The sequence below is a fragment of the Rhinolophus sinicus genome, linkage group LG11, assembly GCF_036562045.2.
Source record: "Rhinolophus sinicus isolate RSC01 linkage group LG11, ASM3656204v1, whole genome shotgun sequence".
In the NCBI taxonomy this organism is placed as follows: Eukaryota; Metazoa; Chordata; class Mammalia; order Chiroptera; family Rhinolophidae; genus Rhinolophus; species Rhinolophus sinicus.
In genome coordinates, this window is record NC_133760.1 from 8,366,744 (window position 1) to 8,382,688 (window position 15,945).

Genomic DNA, 15,945 nt, shown 5'->3' on the forward strand with positions numbered 1-15,945 from the left:
GTGAGCTGGGGTGGCGTGGGGGCCCGGGGACCAAGGGAGGAAGGACCCTGAAGCGGCAGGAGCGCTGGCAGAGGGATGGGGGCAGAGGAGAAGGGAGCAGTGACGTTTGGTACTCCAGTTTCTTCCCTTGCTCAGGACTCTCCCGTGGGTCCCTAGTGCCCTTAGGGCAAGGTTCCAACGTGGCCCCCAAGGCGCGTCCGTCCCGCGGCCTTGGCTCTGCCTCTGCTCATCCTCTGCTCATCCTCTGCTCATTCCTCACTTCGAATAGTTGCATTGGTCTTTCGGTTCCTCAAACTCGCCATGCGCCTTCAGGCCTCAGGATCTTTGCACATACTGTCCCCTCTGCCCGCAACATCCTTTTACCCATTCTGCCAGGCTAACTCCCATTCATCTTTCGGGTATCTGCACCAACGTCACTTCCTCTGCGAAGCCCTCCTTTCCTGCCCTCCATCCCGAAATCCGCCTGTTAAACGCTCTCAGAGGTCCCTGTACCTTTCCTTCATGTCATGTGGCCTCTGATTTGTTATTGTACCTTTGTTTGTTTGACTATTTGATTATGTCTGTCACTGTGAGCTCCATGGAGGCAGGGACTGGGTGTGTGTTGTCACTGCTGTGTTCCCAGCACAACGCCGTCACACTGAAGACACCCAGTTAATGTTTGTTGAATGAATGAAAGATACTCCTGGGGCCACTGTGTATATGAGGGGAGTCGTCATGCCCCTAGGTGGGAGGGAGGCAGTGGTACTCCATAAGGAGTACACCGAAAGGAAGGGGAAACAATGACTGTTGGTAATAGCAAAAGATTGCAAGCACTCCAAATATTTTTCCCTCTTCCACCCCCACCCGGTTTCAAGCCGTTGTTTCTCATTTTAGTTGTGTAGGACACAGCTCCCTGGACCATGCTGGTGTTAAGAGCCTTGTGCTACCCCCAGCTGAGGTAGTTGGTCCCCAGTCGTCAGTCACCTGCTCATGGCAGCTCTGGCCAGCTGCCTGCCACTCACGATGGTCCCAGGCCACTGGCTGCTCATGGCAGCACATGGTAGCCCAGCTCCAGGGAGAGTCGGTGCTCACAGTCTTAGCTGTAGAGGGCTCCGCTCACTGGCCCATGTGGGAATCAAACCAGCAACCTTGGCGTTAGGAGCAGGGGCGCTCCAACCACCTGAGCCACTGGGTCGACCCCCAAATATTCTTTAGTAGGAAGACTCGCAGAAAAAAACTGATAACATCCACATGACAAAATACTATGCAACTGTAAAAAGGAACAAGGAAAATCTCTTTACACTGATATAGAGAATGGGCTCCAGCATACATTAAGTGAAAACAGATGAAAAGGAAGATGGTGTTTAATATATGCTCTTTTTATAAAAGAAAGGGAAATATGTATATATCTTACAAAGAAAATAGAAGTATAGGCGGCAGTCGGTTAGCTCAGTTGGTTAGAGCGCAGTACTCTTAACAAGGTTGCTGGTTCAATACCCACATGTATTATCATCATGGAAAAAAGGTTCATCATGAAAAGCTTCATTATGTTCTGATGGGGGACAGCAGTATGCTGGTTGTTGGGTGGCCATGACTTGCATGAACAGATGTGGGTCTGTTAATAGAAGACCGGGTCCTATTTTCGGGAAAACACAGTAGGTAGTGTATAGATGATAATAAATACCATGGAGAAAAATAAAACAACGCAGATGGGGAGAGAAAGGAAATTGATATTTGAAATAGGGTGGTCAAAGAAGAGCTCACTGCCAAGGTAGTTGAGCTGAGACCTGAAGGAAATGTGGAGGGAGAGAGCTGTGCCAATATCTGGGAAGAGGAGCGTTCCAGGCAGAAGGAAGAGAAGCACAAAGGTTTTGAGGAAGGGGCATGCTTGGCATATTCATGGGACAACAAGGAGGCCAGAGGAGCTGGAGCAGAGAGAGGAGAGAGGAGCTGGGGGCAGAGATAGAAGGGACCACATCATATAAAGCCTTCTAGGCATTGGTGAGGACATTGGCTTTGACGCCAAGCAAGATGTGGGGGTGACAGGCAGCAGGGATACTAGGTAAGAGGATGTTGGATAGTCATTCGTCCTGCAGACACCCTCAAATTTTTGTTAACAGTTTATGCCGTATCATTCCGATCTTTTCTCATGTATATAAAAATAGCAGCTGTACTTACCTCATGTTTGCTGTGTGTCCTAACTCAAGGTAGTCCTTCCTGTGAGAGAAGCACTGTTACCACCTCTGACTCAGAAGAGAAAACTGACTCAGGCCGCTCTGTGTAGACATACACAAACTTGACAAAAATGAATTGAATTGCACACGTTCTGTTATGTATTACAGCAGGTGGACATCTTTTTATGATGATATTGCACTGAGAGCCACTCATTTTTTTTTGCTGTTTCCTTCCTCTTCTGCTTTTTGGCTTATCCTTTCAGTTTCTTTTCTTCTTCCTTTTTTTAACATATACACATTTCCGTTTCTTTTGTAAAAAGAGAGCATACAGTAAACATCGTCTTCTAATTTGCTTGTTTTCACTGAACATATGCTGGAGCCCACTGATTATCAGTGTATAGAGATTTTCCTCGTTCCTTCTTTTTCCCTCCCTCATTCCTTTTCACAGCTGCATAGTGTTTTATTGTGTAGCTCTATCAGACTTTTTCAGCCAGTCTTCCTCTTTGAGAACCCTGTGGTTGCTAATAGTCTTTTGCTCCTTAGTCCTGTGATTGAGAGCCTTCTTATTTCATAGTTGTGCCACTGTGGCTTTGGGACAGAGCCCAAAAGTTTTCCCTCCCCACCTGGCCCCTTTTTGAAAACAACTCCATAGCATTCCAGAAAATGGCTGAAACATAATTTATTTAACTGAGCCTTTTCTGATGTATTGAGTACTTACTGTGAGCAGGACTGTGTGACTGGTGTGTTTTAGAAAGCCTGCTCTGGTGTCCAGTCCAGAGTACAGCCCAGATGAAGAGTCAGGAAGGCACTGCGGCCAGTGCCTTAGCTGCTGTGTGTTCGTTTGTTCCATCATTCAGCACATGTTTGTGGTCGGCCCGCTACGGGTGAAGTACTGGAGGTGAGTCTTGGTACTCCACGAGGTACTGCCTCTGACCTGAGAGACATCAATCACCCCCACATTACAACCCCTGTGTATACTTACAGTCTGAGACAGACCCTGAAGTGGAGAGGGGCTTCAGTAGACTCAACAAGGACAGAACAGGCTGGAAAAGATGGTGGAGCCCTTTGCGGATGGTGGGATGAAACTTCCAGCCCACGCACAGGCACCCAGAGCTTGATCTATCTTTTTCTTCCCCAGGAAGTACTAGACAGCAGCCATGGCAGGCAGCAGCGGGGACAGCGTCACTCGCCGGAGTGTGGCATCACAGTTTTTCACTCAAGAGGAGGGGCTGGGCATTGATGGCATGACCACTTCAGAGAGAGTGAGCATGGAAAGAAGGGCTTGGTGTGTGTGGGGTCACAGCCCCAGTTGGGGTGACCCACCCCCAGGTGGCAGAGCCCAGGGAGGGCCAAGGGGGCTGGGCTGGCAAGGCCAGCAGCACCACCTGCCTCCCTCTCCGTCCAGGTGGTGGATCTCCTGAACCAGGCAGCGCTGATCACCAACGACTCAAAGATCACAGTGCTCAAGCAGGTGAGGGGCTGGGGTGCTGTGGGCAAGCAGGACACGGGAGGGCGTGTGGGAATCTGTGAAAAAGAAGATAGTGGTCATGACACTGGTGTCCACACTGGAGCACTTAGGAGATGCCTGCCATGGTGCATGCCCTCATTTAACTTTCACAACAGCTCTGTGAGGCAGGGTAATTTCATCCCCATTTTATAGGAAGAAGAAGACTCAGAGCTTAAATGATTAGCCCAAGGTCACTTTGAACTGGGACTTGAATGCTGCATTCCAACTCCACATCCTGTGCTCTTCATCCTTGTGTTTCCTCTCTGCCATGGTCCTTTTCTGGGGGGAAGACATGCAGATTGTGAGATAGAGAGGACCCAGAATGAGCAGGGCTGGGCTGGAGCACCCAGGGGGCACTCCTGACCCAGCCTAGGGGAGAGGAGTCAGGAAGGCCTTTCTGGAAACGGGGACATCTGAAATGAGACCTGGCGGATAAGGACAGAAGCTGGCCAAGAGAGGGAGAGGACTCGAAAGAGGATGCAATAGCTTGCACAAAGGCAGAAGAGGACATGCGGAATTTGGGGTGGGGGGTGGCGTAGGTGTGGTTCAGACCAGGAGACCGGTGAAGTTCAGAGGTTGAGGGGTCGAGTTGCCTGGGTAAGGACCCCAGTTCTGCTACTTGCTCAGCATGCGGCCTTGGGGAGCTGACTGCACCTCAGCAATAGACTACCCTCGTTGGGGGTGGCATCGCTGTGAGGGCCGTTCAACAATAGCAGCTTGGGTAGGAGCCACGCCAGTGCTGGGCTTATATGAGAACGTCTGTGGGAAAGGCTTGTTCCAAAGAGCCTGGCAGGTACGAGCGCCTCAGGAAACAGGTTCTCACTGTCATACGTGCCTGCTGAATTGTGGCAGTGCGAGTGGGGAGTAGAAGCAGGAGAGTGGGGAGAACTGACGGACAAGCCTCAGGAAGGCAGGAGCCCTGCGGCGCTTCCTTCTTTTCTTTAGCCCCTTGTGTGTCGTGTACCCACTGTCCACCAGGACCTGCGCTTTGTAGGATCTTATTAAAGCCTCAGCACAGCCCTAGGAATTGGTATTTAAGGTCCCATTTTCAGAAGAGACTCAGGAGAAGCCACTTGCCCAGCCCAAGGTAGGAAGTGGCAGAGCCAGGATTTGAGCTGAGTTTATCTGCTGCCTAGCCCCACGCTCTTTCCCCCTACACCCTCCTGTCTGCACTGATGGGACCCTGGTCTAAGCTGCTATTCCTTCTCCCAATCTCCTTTCAGGTCCAGGAACTGATCATCAACAAAGATCCCACACTACTGGACAACTTCCTGGATGTGAGTGACGGATGGGAGCCAAAAGGTGTGGGTAGAGGGGTGAGGGGATGGATCCTGGTGCAGCCCTGACCCACCTTCTTCCTGACATTGGCAGGAGATCATCGCTTTCCAAGTAGACAAGTCAATTGAAGTACGCAAATTTGTCATCGGCTTCATCGAGGAGGCATGGTATGGGGTGGCGCAGGGAGCCCCTGGGAGGCCCCTGGTGGCGTCCGCCTCGTCAGCTCCCGGCCTGGCCCTGCCCTGAGAGGCCTGCTCTCCGCTTCTCAGGCCCATTCCCCCTCCCATACACAGACTCCCCAGCAAATATTTAATAAGGTTGAAATCTTGGAGTCACCCGCTATTTTCCTTGCATCCCCATACTTCGTATCTGCCTCATCAGTGAGGACTGTTGGCTCTGCCTTCAAAATGTAAACGGCGTTTGACCATTTTCAGCCACTTCTCTTGCTATTACACTGGTCCAAGCCATCATTACCTACCTCCCACCTGGATGGCTTCCGTGGCTTTCTGTTGGGCTTCCCTGATTCCACTGTTTTTTTTTTTTGTTTGTTTAATAGACGTGAAAGTCACATAACATAAAATTAACTATTTTTAAGTGAACAGTTCAGTGGCATTTAGCACCTTCACAATCTAGTTCTAGAACATTTTCATCCCCCCGAAAGGCATGGCCATCCCCATTCCCTGCTTCCTCTTGCGCATGGCAGCCAGAGTCAGCCTGCCAAACGTAAATCCGACCGCCGCACTCCCTGCTCCGACCTCCACTGACCCACTGTCTCATTTAGATTGAAACCCAAACTGCTCCGTCCTGCCTCCTCTCCTGGCAGCCTCTCTGATCTTCACTCACATCCCCTGGCTCCCTGGTTATTCCTCAGAAAAACAGCTGTTCTCCTTCACAGCCTCTGCTGGCTGTACCTGCAAGGGACACTCCTCTCCAGGGAGCCACCTGCTTCACTGCCTCGCTTCCTCCAGTCGTCTTCCGTGAGCCTTTCCTGGCTGTGCCAGTATAGCCCCACACCTGACGCCCCACCTGCATTCTTCTTTATAGTGTTTTTGGAATTATCTGGATCCTTCTCTTCCCCACAAAAATGTCAGTCCATGAGGGCAGGACTTCTCTTTATTGTGGACCACTGTATCCCAGTGTCTACAACAGTGTTGGCACATAGGAGGGGCTCAATACGTATTTAGTGAACAAGTATTTAATCATATTAGTAATCAGGTGGCGTGCTTACTCTGCCATGCACTGTATTAAATCCTGTCCTCTGTTATCACCTGTAATCTTCACAGCAGCCTTCGGGATGGAGGCTTGGTTCACTTTCTTTTACAGAAAGGGAAGCTGAGGCTCAACTTGCTCAAGCTGAGTCATTTTTTCATTAAACATTTACTGGATGATTTGTGACTAGGAGGAAATAAAATAACCCCTATTTAGTGACATTTTCTAGTTTTCAGGCACCATACTGAAGGCCTTAACTACTTTGTTATTCGATCCTCAGAACACTATGAATTAGTTGTTTGGCCCATTTAACTGAAGATAAAACTGTGACTCAGAGAGGGGAAGTGAGTTTCTTAAGGTCACACAGCCAGTATGTGGCAGGCCTGGGATTTTAACCCATGTCTATAACGACATTGCCCAAATTCTCAATCTCTAACTTTTACTGGAAGAATTTGTGGTAACTTTTCTGAGGTTGCAAAAAAAATGTTTGTTCAACTGATAATGTGTCGCATGCCTGCCATCTTTCAGGCATTTATGTCAGGCTATAGGGATATAACAGTGAGTAAAAACAGATTTTGTTCCTGCTTTCATTTAGCTGACAGTTGAGTTTCATATTTTTTGACTCATTAGTTTAATATTTAATTTCAGATTATAACGTGCTGTGAAAGTGACATTCATGTTCTAGGCACTAGGTGGGGCCTTGAATCTTTTTATCCATTGAACAAATATTTATTGAAGGCCTTTTATTCTTTCCTTCAACAAAAAAACTGAGACTCTGCTAGTACTCAGACTGCAAAGGGCCCCCGCCCTTTGTTAGGGAAACAAACTAGTAAACAAAACTAGTGATTACATAAAGCCAAGTGTTTTAAAGTCATAATGGCTAATATTTATTGAATGCTTTCTACACTGTTCTAAGCACTTTACATGTATTGTTGCAATTTTCACAACAAACTATGAGGTAGGTACTGCTCTAAATGAGACAGAGTTGGTTGTCCAGATTTGCACAGTGGGCTGGCTCTGCTGCCCTGTATGTGAACACAGGGCCCTAACAGAGCAAAAGAGTGGGGGCTGCATGAGCAACCTAGATAGAAGCTTCGGGGGCAGCTAGGTCCAAAGGTGCCAGTTATTCTCAGCTTCCAGATGTGCTGGCAAGCAAGACAGGTGCAGGTCCTGACTTTGCCCACGTCCATTCCAATCTCCTGACACGCTGACCCTGATTTCCCGTCCCTCGTGGATGCCAGGTTCCTTTCGCCTGCCCGAAGACCACCTTGACCTTGCCCTTTTTCCCTCCCCTCCCCAGCAAGCGAGACATTGAGTTACTGCTGAAACTGATTGCGAACCTCAACATGCTCTTGAGGGATGAGAATGTGAATGTGGTGAAGAAGGCCATCCTCACCATGACCCAGCTCTACAAGGTGGCCCTCCAGGTAAGAGCTCGCTGCCCACCTGGCAGGTCTCATTTACAGATTCACCTGTTAAGTTCAAAACCAGAGTCAGGTCAGAGTCTTTATGGGCAAGATGTGCTGTTGGTCTTTGGGAAGAGACAACAAAGGGATCTAATGTTGCCTGGCGGTCAGGAGTCTCCATTAACCATACCTGCATCCACTGACCCATGTATTTATGCATTCAGCAAAGAGCCCCCGAGTACCTCCTCTGCGACCGAGATGCGCCGGTCCTGCACTCGTGGTGCTCGTGGCCCAGTGACGGTGACAGATCCCGAGGAAAAAATCGCTAATACTAATTAGAAAGAAATACTAATTATGAATGGTAGTCAGCGCTGTAAGGAGAACACACTACTGTGTGATGTTCCCTGGCATTAATGAAAAAGGGGATCCACGTAATCTCTGCCGCCATCGTGGGAGGTCAGCATTGTTGTTCCTTTGTCTGCCTTAAGATCTGAGCCTTCTCTGGGTTGTCGTTGTGAACCTCGTGAGGGCAGGGCCAGACCTGACTTGGTCACCACTCGGTCCTGTCCCCAGCGTCACCTGGTACGGCCTGGAACAGAGCTGTAACTCAGGAACTGTTTCCAGATGTATATATCCATTGTCACTTATGGACCTCTGGATGGTGCTAGAGTTGGAGATTGATGTGCCCGTTTCTCTGTCTGTCTGTCCATTCCTCCCTGGGCCGCTCCCAGTGGATGGTGAAGTCCCGGGTCATCAGCGAGCTCCAGGAGGCCTGCTGGGACATGGTGTCTGCCATGGCCGGGGACATCATCCTGCTGCTGGACTCTGACAACGATGGTGTCCGCACCCATGCCATCAAGTTTGTGGAGGGCCTCATTGTCACCCTGTCGCCCCGCGTTGCTGACTCGGAGGTGCCCCGACGCCAGGAACACGACATCAGCCTGGACCGAATCCCTCGTGACCACCCCTACATCCAGTACAGTGAGTGTCCCTCATCAGCTGGTACCCTTTGTCACAGCACCGGCCCCTTCCTCTTCCTCCTTCTCCCCTCTTTCATTATTGGTGTGTCATTTCTGGAGACAGTACAGTACAGTGGGTAAGAGCTCTGACACCGGCTTCCAATCCCAGCTTCCCCACTTACTCGGCATGTGATCTTGGGCAAGTTACTTCTCTCGGAACTTCATTTTCTTTTTGTAAAAGGGAGGCGATAGTAGTACCCCTGTCACGGATTTGTAGTGAGGTTCTGTGAGGCGGTGAGCGTTTAGTAAATGCTAGCTAGTTTTACTGTTGTCCTAATTGCAAATATAGAAGTAGTTTGTGCACACTGCTGAAGTGTCAAGTAGTAAATGTGGAGGGGTACACAGGAAAACAGCCCCCCAGTCCTGCTTCCCAGAGATAAACTCTATTAAGAGTATTGTTTCCTTCCAGACCTTTTCTATGCAGAGATAGGTATTTGTCTGTATATATTTATAGTTTCTGTATTTGTTGGCTTTTTTGTTTATAAGAAATAGGACTATGCTTTATATTTTCAGCAGGGAGACATTAAAGTATAGTGACTCAAGTTTGAATCTCTGCTCTCCCATTGTACAGTGACCTATTCTCTCAGAGTCTGTTTCTTCACTGGTAAATTGGGGTCATTATTATGGCATCTACTTTAGGTGTGAGCATTTGGTGAGTTAATATGGCCGGCATAGTAAGCATTCCACAACTGCTAGCTCTTCCCACATATTTTTTGACAGCCTTTTTAACTCAACAATATTATCTTAAGTTATATCTCTCCCTATGAAAATCATGTTTAGTTGCTACACAATATTCCATAATTTGGTTACATCACATTCTATTTTTTATTCACTGTTTCAAGAAACGTGGCATCCAGTATGTTTTTGCATAGAAAATGTTGAGAGTGAAAGCACCAAAGTTGTGAAGGGTTAACGTTTGGGGACTGGATCAAGGAGAGTGGTGGTACAGAGGACTTTGAGCCTGTGTACGCATATAAACATATTCAAAGTTTTACAGCAACATAGTTCACATGCTTCAAATTTATGTTATTTCTAGTCATTCACAATTGTAAGCCCTTCTTTGAGCATCTTCATCACTAAATGTTTATACTCGTTAATAGTCTCATAGGACTCATCAACACTAAATTTTGCTTTTCAGCCATTCGCAGGCATCCATGTACAAGCAAGAGTCTCTCCCCTTTTGGCCCCACAGGCCGCTCCCTCCAGAGGCCTGGGAGAAAACCTCCTCCTAACTGGTCCCCTCCTCTTCTCATTAGATGTGCTGTGGGAAGAGGGCAAGGCAGCCTTGGAGCAGCTGCTCAAGTTCATGGTGCACCCCGCCATCTCCTCCATCAACCTCACCACGGCGCTGGGCTCCCTCGCCAATATCGCCCGCCAGAGGCCCATGTTCATGTCGGAGGTGATCCAGGCCTACGAAACCCTGCACGGTAGGCGGATCCCCTCCCTTTCCCTCTCTCCTCTCCGCCGGCCAGTCTGCTCTTTCCTGAGGAAATGGGAGCTCTAGGTAGTGGGCCCCAGCGGGATGCGTCATTAGTCTAGTGCCGTAGGTTGTGGGCACAGGGAAGGATTCTCTCGATTAGACTGGAGTCTTTCGATTATGTGTGACAGAAACCTGGTCCAAAGCTGGTTTTAATATTGAGGTATGTGTGGCTGGAATGACATGTTATCTGTGAAATACTTTAAAATATTCCAGCCTCCCCGCGTGCCCCCCACCCCCCAAAAAAAAAGCAAGGAGGAGAGATGTGCCAAGATGAGTAAAATGTTGGTGGGCACATGCTGATTCATTATCCTGTTTTCTCTAGTTTTGTACACGTGTGAAAACTGCTAAGTCGGGGGTTGATGGGTGAGTGTGTGCACGTCATGGATCTGCATGAATCTGTTCCATCTCTTGCCTCTTGTTTTTTCCATGTTGGTTTCATTCTGTGTCTCTTTCCTTGGCGTAGCGAAGATGGCTCCCCAATACCTCCAGACTTCCATTCTATCCACTTGGCAACCCCAGGGAAAGAGAGTGTCTCCTTCCCAGTCATTCCAGTGAGAGCCCAAGGGCTAATGCTCATTGTTTCTGATTGGCTGAAAAGAGATTACAAGCCTATCTGTGAACCAATCACAGTGACCAAGGAATTGCAGTGTTCTTACTGGCCCTGAGACGCTTGCCCACTTGAACTAAGAATGGAACCAGGGTGGTTCCTTCAAAGAAGAATGGGAGTGTTGTTGGCTGAGGAAGTAGAGAAGGACGTTAGGCAGGGGAAATTACGGGCATCTTCTTTCTCTCTGGAGCAGGGGAGGCTTGCTCTTCAAGGTGACTGTTAACACATTCAAAAGTCATTCTGGTGGCAGAGGCCAACAGTGGACTGTCGTAGCAGTTCAGTTGGACTATTCTGGAGGTGACGGTGGTGATTATAGTCATCCCCAGGGTGGGGCATTGACATTTCCAGACCAGAGATGGAGGGAGATAAGACTTTATGCTTAATAAAAGGAAGGTTAAGTTTTGAGGGAGATGAGACTTCATGTTTAATACAAGGAAGGTTAAGTTTTCTCTTTGCATTAAGGTTGACTAATACTGATGGAGACCTCTCAAGGGTTTTCAGCAGAAGCTTGTACGAGGGGAAGGCCACACACTAGACCTGAGAGCGCAGGAACTTTTCTAGGGCGTGCCGACAGCCACTGCCCGAACTGCGGCCTGGGTAGTGAGACTAAAGCCCCATGAGCTCTGTCCACAGCACAAAACTACTGTTTGTTTCTCCTCAGCCAACCTGCCCCCGACACTGGCCAAATCTCAGGTGAGCAGCGTGCGCAAGAACCTCAAGCTGCACCTGCTGAGTGTGCTGAAACACCCGGCCTCCTTGGAGTTCCAGGCCCAGATCACCACCCTGCTGGTGGACCTGGGCACGCCGCAGACTGAGATCGCCCGCAACATGCCCAACAGCAAGGAGGCCCGCAAGCGGCCCCGAGAGGACTCAGATTCCACGCTCAAGAAGATGAAACTAGGTGAGCTGAGGAGGCAGGTCTGGCCTGGCAGGAGCGGGGGGCAGGGACTGGCCACCTTTAAAGTGTTTATTTACATGAAACCAAAAGCTCCACTTATATTAATATTATAAATTACATTGTGTAAATGTGACATAAATCATACCAAAATGAAATAATTAAAGCACTAATATTCTTAAAATACTAATGAATTATTTAAATTATACAGAAAGGAATAGAATAAAAGTAGCCTCCATTTTACCCCTCTCCCCAAAAGGAACCACTCCCAAGTATTAACACTTAATGTTTTCTTTCAGAAATGCTTCATATGTGTACCATTCTCCTTTTCTCTGTGTCACTTATCAGTATTTTTTCTTTTTGGAGTAATTTCTTAATGGTTGTATTATCAGCTTTCTTACTCCAAAAAAATTTTTGTAATCACTCATGTTTGTTTCTAGAACATGTATGAAAGAAGTGTTTTTGTTTTAAAAAATAAGGAATTTATTTTGATATAAAGAGTCAGGTAGGGATCTATTTTTTCCCCATCATGAAGCATACAAAGCACAGTGTACCTGAATTTGCTGAGTAATCATCTTGGAGCACTTTCTATATCCGCACATTGAAATCTGCATTCTGTTAGTGGGGGCATAATAGTCTGTCATGCATGTGGACGGTACCAGTCTTTAACCAGTCCCCCTGTGGACAGACATTTCGTTAGTGTCCATTCTTTCAAAAGTATAAAGATTGCTATAGTCTTGCGCGCATGTCCAGTGATAGGACAAATTCTATGTAGTGGGATTAGTGGGGCAGAGAGTTTGAGCATTTGAAGTTATTTTTTGCCCACCAATTTTACTTTTCTGTTTCTTTAAACTTTTTGTCTTGAAATAACTTTGACCTTGCAGACAAGATACAAGACGAGTACTGAAAACTCCCACGTACCCTTCACAAGGCAGGGATCCCACACTGCATTTAGTTGAAGAGTCCAGGACAGCTGTTTGGTGGACTGTCCCTCTGTTTGCGTGTCTGCTCTTGCCTCCTGAGGGAATTCAGGTCTGCATTTTTGGCAGGAACACTGCAAAAGTGATGCCCTGACCTCTGTGTGGAATCAGGAGGCACATAATGTCGATTTGCCCAGTTTGGGGGATGGGAATGTTGATCCCTTGGTTTCTCTAGTGGAAAGTGCCCTTTTTCCCTTTGTAAATAATAAGCTGAGGGAGATGCTTGAAGATGTAAAATACCTGTTTTTCTTCCAACTTTGACTCCGTGGTTTTAGCATCCATTGGCAATTGTTGCCTGCGTCTCTTATTGCTATAATGGTTATAAAAAGATTTCCTTCTACATTTATTAGTTGGCATTCTGCTGTAATGAAGAGCTTTGTTTTTCTTCTCCCTACTTTGTTATCAGTATGGACTTGTGGATTCTTACTCATTCTCTGGGTTATCATCCATTACTGTTGTCATTCATTTTGCTGCCCTAAATGCCTCATATTGAGCCAGTGGGAGCTGGCTCCTGTGTGCCTTTAATATGTACCATAAGTTTTTTTTTGAGTATTTCTTATGTATTCTTAAGTATTTTTGACATAACAAGAAGTTCTAAACTTGTCTTGGACTTTCTGTGCCCCAGCCTTGGAATCAGCTGTTTCTCTAAGGAGCCCTGGTTTCTTTTAAGTAGAGAATGGTTTCAGAAATCAGATCTGAGCTCTGGATATGCCCATTGCTACTGGGTGCACTTAAATTCTTGATAGCCATTGCCAAACTGTTTTTCAAAACAACTGCTCTGGGATTTGCACATCCCCAGCGGTGTGTGAATGCCGGTCTCCCCACTCTTACCAGCCCTGGACACTGTGTAAACCCTCTGGGTATAAACGGTATCCTAGGTTTATTTGCTTTCTTGCACAGGTTGCAGTCAGGCCGAGCATTGTTTTACATTTATTAGCCATTTGCACTTCTATAAAGTGCCCGTTCTATTGGGCCGTTCAATGTTCTATAATTGAATTACATGTGCTTATTGCAGCCTATCAGCACTTTGTTACCTGTGCTGCGAGCTTTTTTAAAAGACTGCATAGCATTTCATCATGTTTTTGCCATAAACTGCTTAAATCATCAACCTATTGAACATTCCAGCTTCTCCACTTTCATAAATACAGCTTTAAGGAACATGAGTGTTCATAGAGCTTTTCCTCTAAGGGTCAAATTGCTAGTGTTTTTTTCCTTGAAGTAGAACAGCTGCGCTTGCTTTTAGCCAGCCTGTTACTGATGGAGATCATGTGCCTGGTCAGTGCTGCGGTGAATGCTCTGTACCTCTTACCTTAGGTAGAGCTATGAGTACGTTTTTAGGGTAGATACCTAGAAATGGAATTGTTGTCAAAGAGGTACACACGTTTACAGTTTGACCTACTATCAAATTGCCCTTCTAAAAGGCCGGCCCAGTTTACATTTCCACAGTCCATACCCTTGCTAACGATGGTCACTACCAACCTTTTATTTTTTTATTTTTATTTTTTAAGGCGGGCGCAGCTCACAGTGGCCCAGGCGGGATCAAAGCAGCAACCTTGGTGTTAGTAGCACCACACTCTAACCAACTGAGCTAACCGGCCACCCACTACCAACCTTTTAATTGTCTGTCAATCATATAGACACAAATACTATCTTCTGAGGTTGTTTTTACATCTTGAACCTGGTGAGGTCGAGCACTGTTTCGGAGCTAGAGGTTTTTAAACAGTAAAGCTTCATGCAATTCTTAGTTAACCTTTTCAGCTTCTCGGAGCTCAGTGTGATCAGCCAGGCTGGCACTCCCATCTCCCAGGTGAGGACAACTGAGGCCGAGAGGGAGGCAGGTAGTTCCCCCGGGTTCCATGGCAGGGCTACAGCCCAGGTCTTCGTCCCCTGCACTGCGCCTGGTGGCCGAGGCCGCCGGGAGGCAGGGACCACGGGGCTCCCGGGAGGAGGGAGCACCCGCTGCCTCTCTGGAGCCAGCATCTCGTCCCCTCTGTCCCAGAGCCCAACCTCGGGGAGGACGACGAGGACAAAGACTTGGAGCCGGGCCCGTCGGGGACCTCGAAGGCCTCGGCCCAGACCTCCGGCCAGTCCGACACAGACATCACAGCCGAGTTCCTACAGCCTCTGCTGACGCCTGACAACGTGGCCAATCTGGTGAGGCTGGCTGGGGGGCGTCCCCCCAAGGGAGGAAGGATCTCTGTCCTTTCCCTGCCTCCACTCCACAGTGTTCACCTCCTCCAGGTGGCATCAGTCCCCAAACACCTCTGTTCGCAGTGTTGGGAGGGTGTGGGCCTGTGGGCCCTCCTCACCTTGGATGGACCTCCAACGGGTCACTGGTCACCACCCCCAGCAGTCCCTCTTAGGTGGTCTGAATCCTCATCCACACCCACCCACTCTGTCTCTCTCCTTTCCTTTGAAGTCAGGGAGGGTCTGTGAACTGGAGAGAGAACCCCCATGACTTGGGTGCTCAGTGCTGTGGGATTGGCATTGGTGGGAGGGGATGGCCAGTGTTTTCCTCAGATTCTCACAGATATCCTGTTCCGCAGAAAGAACTGCTGCTTTGAGTTAATTGGGGGTGGGGGTGGGGGCTCACATCAGTCCTCTGACTGTGGGAGCGTCCAGACCTTTCTGTTGGGTGCTCGTGGATAATGGCTCTTCCCGTGCTCAACAACAGTCACCCTCAGCCTTCCCTTCTCTTCCTGGAGGCTCCAAGGGGCTTAAAAGTTTTGGGTGAGTGGAGTTGAATTTTGTCGTGAAGGTGGCGAGGAGTTTTCTCTCCAGCTCAGATCTTTGTGGTGAACTCCAGACCTGGATGTGCAGCCACCTCCTGCATGTTCCACGGGCGCCGCAGACACAACGTGTCGAAACTAAGCTGTGAAATTTCTCCCCGCACCCCTCTTTAGGCCTGGGGCCCCTCCCGTGTTCTTGGTGCAACAGCCTCCCAATTTCCAAGCCAGAAACCGGGGAGTTAGGCTCTTCGCCTCCCCCCACAGTCCTTCCTCTGTTCTCCATCCCCAGGCCCCTGCCTGGTCCAGGCCCCGCCTTTTCACCCTGAGCACTACCCACCTGGCTCTGGCTTCCAGTCGGCCTGTGGCAGCCAGAGGCATCTTTCTAGCACAAGTCAGGACGCTTCCCCACTCCAGTGCCTGCCATGGCTCTGTTTTCTTCTAGATAAAACTTAAATTCAACTTGCCTTGGGCCCTGTCAGATTTGGCCTCCCTTAACTTGTACCGTGTGTGTCCTCATCACACTCTGGGAAATTGTCCTTTTCAAATTACTGGCATGAAGTTGTTCATAGGATTCTTAAGATTTTACACTACCTGCTGTCTCTGTAGTAACATGCTGCTCCTTTGTCCCGAGTACTATGTCCTTAGTCTTTTTGTTGTTGTTGTTCATTGCCATAGACTTGCT

The 15,945-nt window shown here is 48.3% G+C and overlaps 1 protein-coding gene across 1 annotated transcript in view; it reads left to right on the plus strand.

The window, feature by feature from the left end:
• Positions 1–15,945, plus strand: part of SYMPK (symplekin scaffold protein) — a 33,617-nt gene that overhangs the window by 179 nt on the left and 17,493 nt on the right. Inside the window, exons 2-10 of the mRNA XM_019754867.2 lie at positions 3,292–3,415; positions 3,559–3,624; positions 4,884–4,937; positions 5,032–5,105; positions 7,448–7,574; positions 8,285–8,534; positions 9,829–9,999; positions 11,321–11,560; positions 14,534–14,688. Coding sequence (XP_019610426.2) covers positions 3,311–3,415; positions 3,559–3,624; positions 4,884–4,937; positions 5,032–5,105; positions 7,448–7,574; positions 8,285–8,534; positions 9,829–9,999; positions 11,321–11,560; positions 14,534–14,688 — 1,242 coding nt within the window. The 5' untranslated portion in view covers positions 3,292–3,310. The remainder of the gene's footprint in view (positions 1–3,291; positions 3,416–3,558; positions 3,625–4,883; positions 4,938–5,031; positions 5,106–7,447; positions 7,575–8,284; positions 8,535–9,828; positions 10,000–11,320; positions 11,561–14,533; positions 14,689–15,945) is intronic.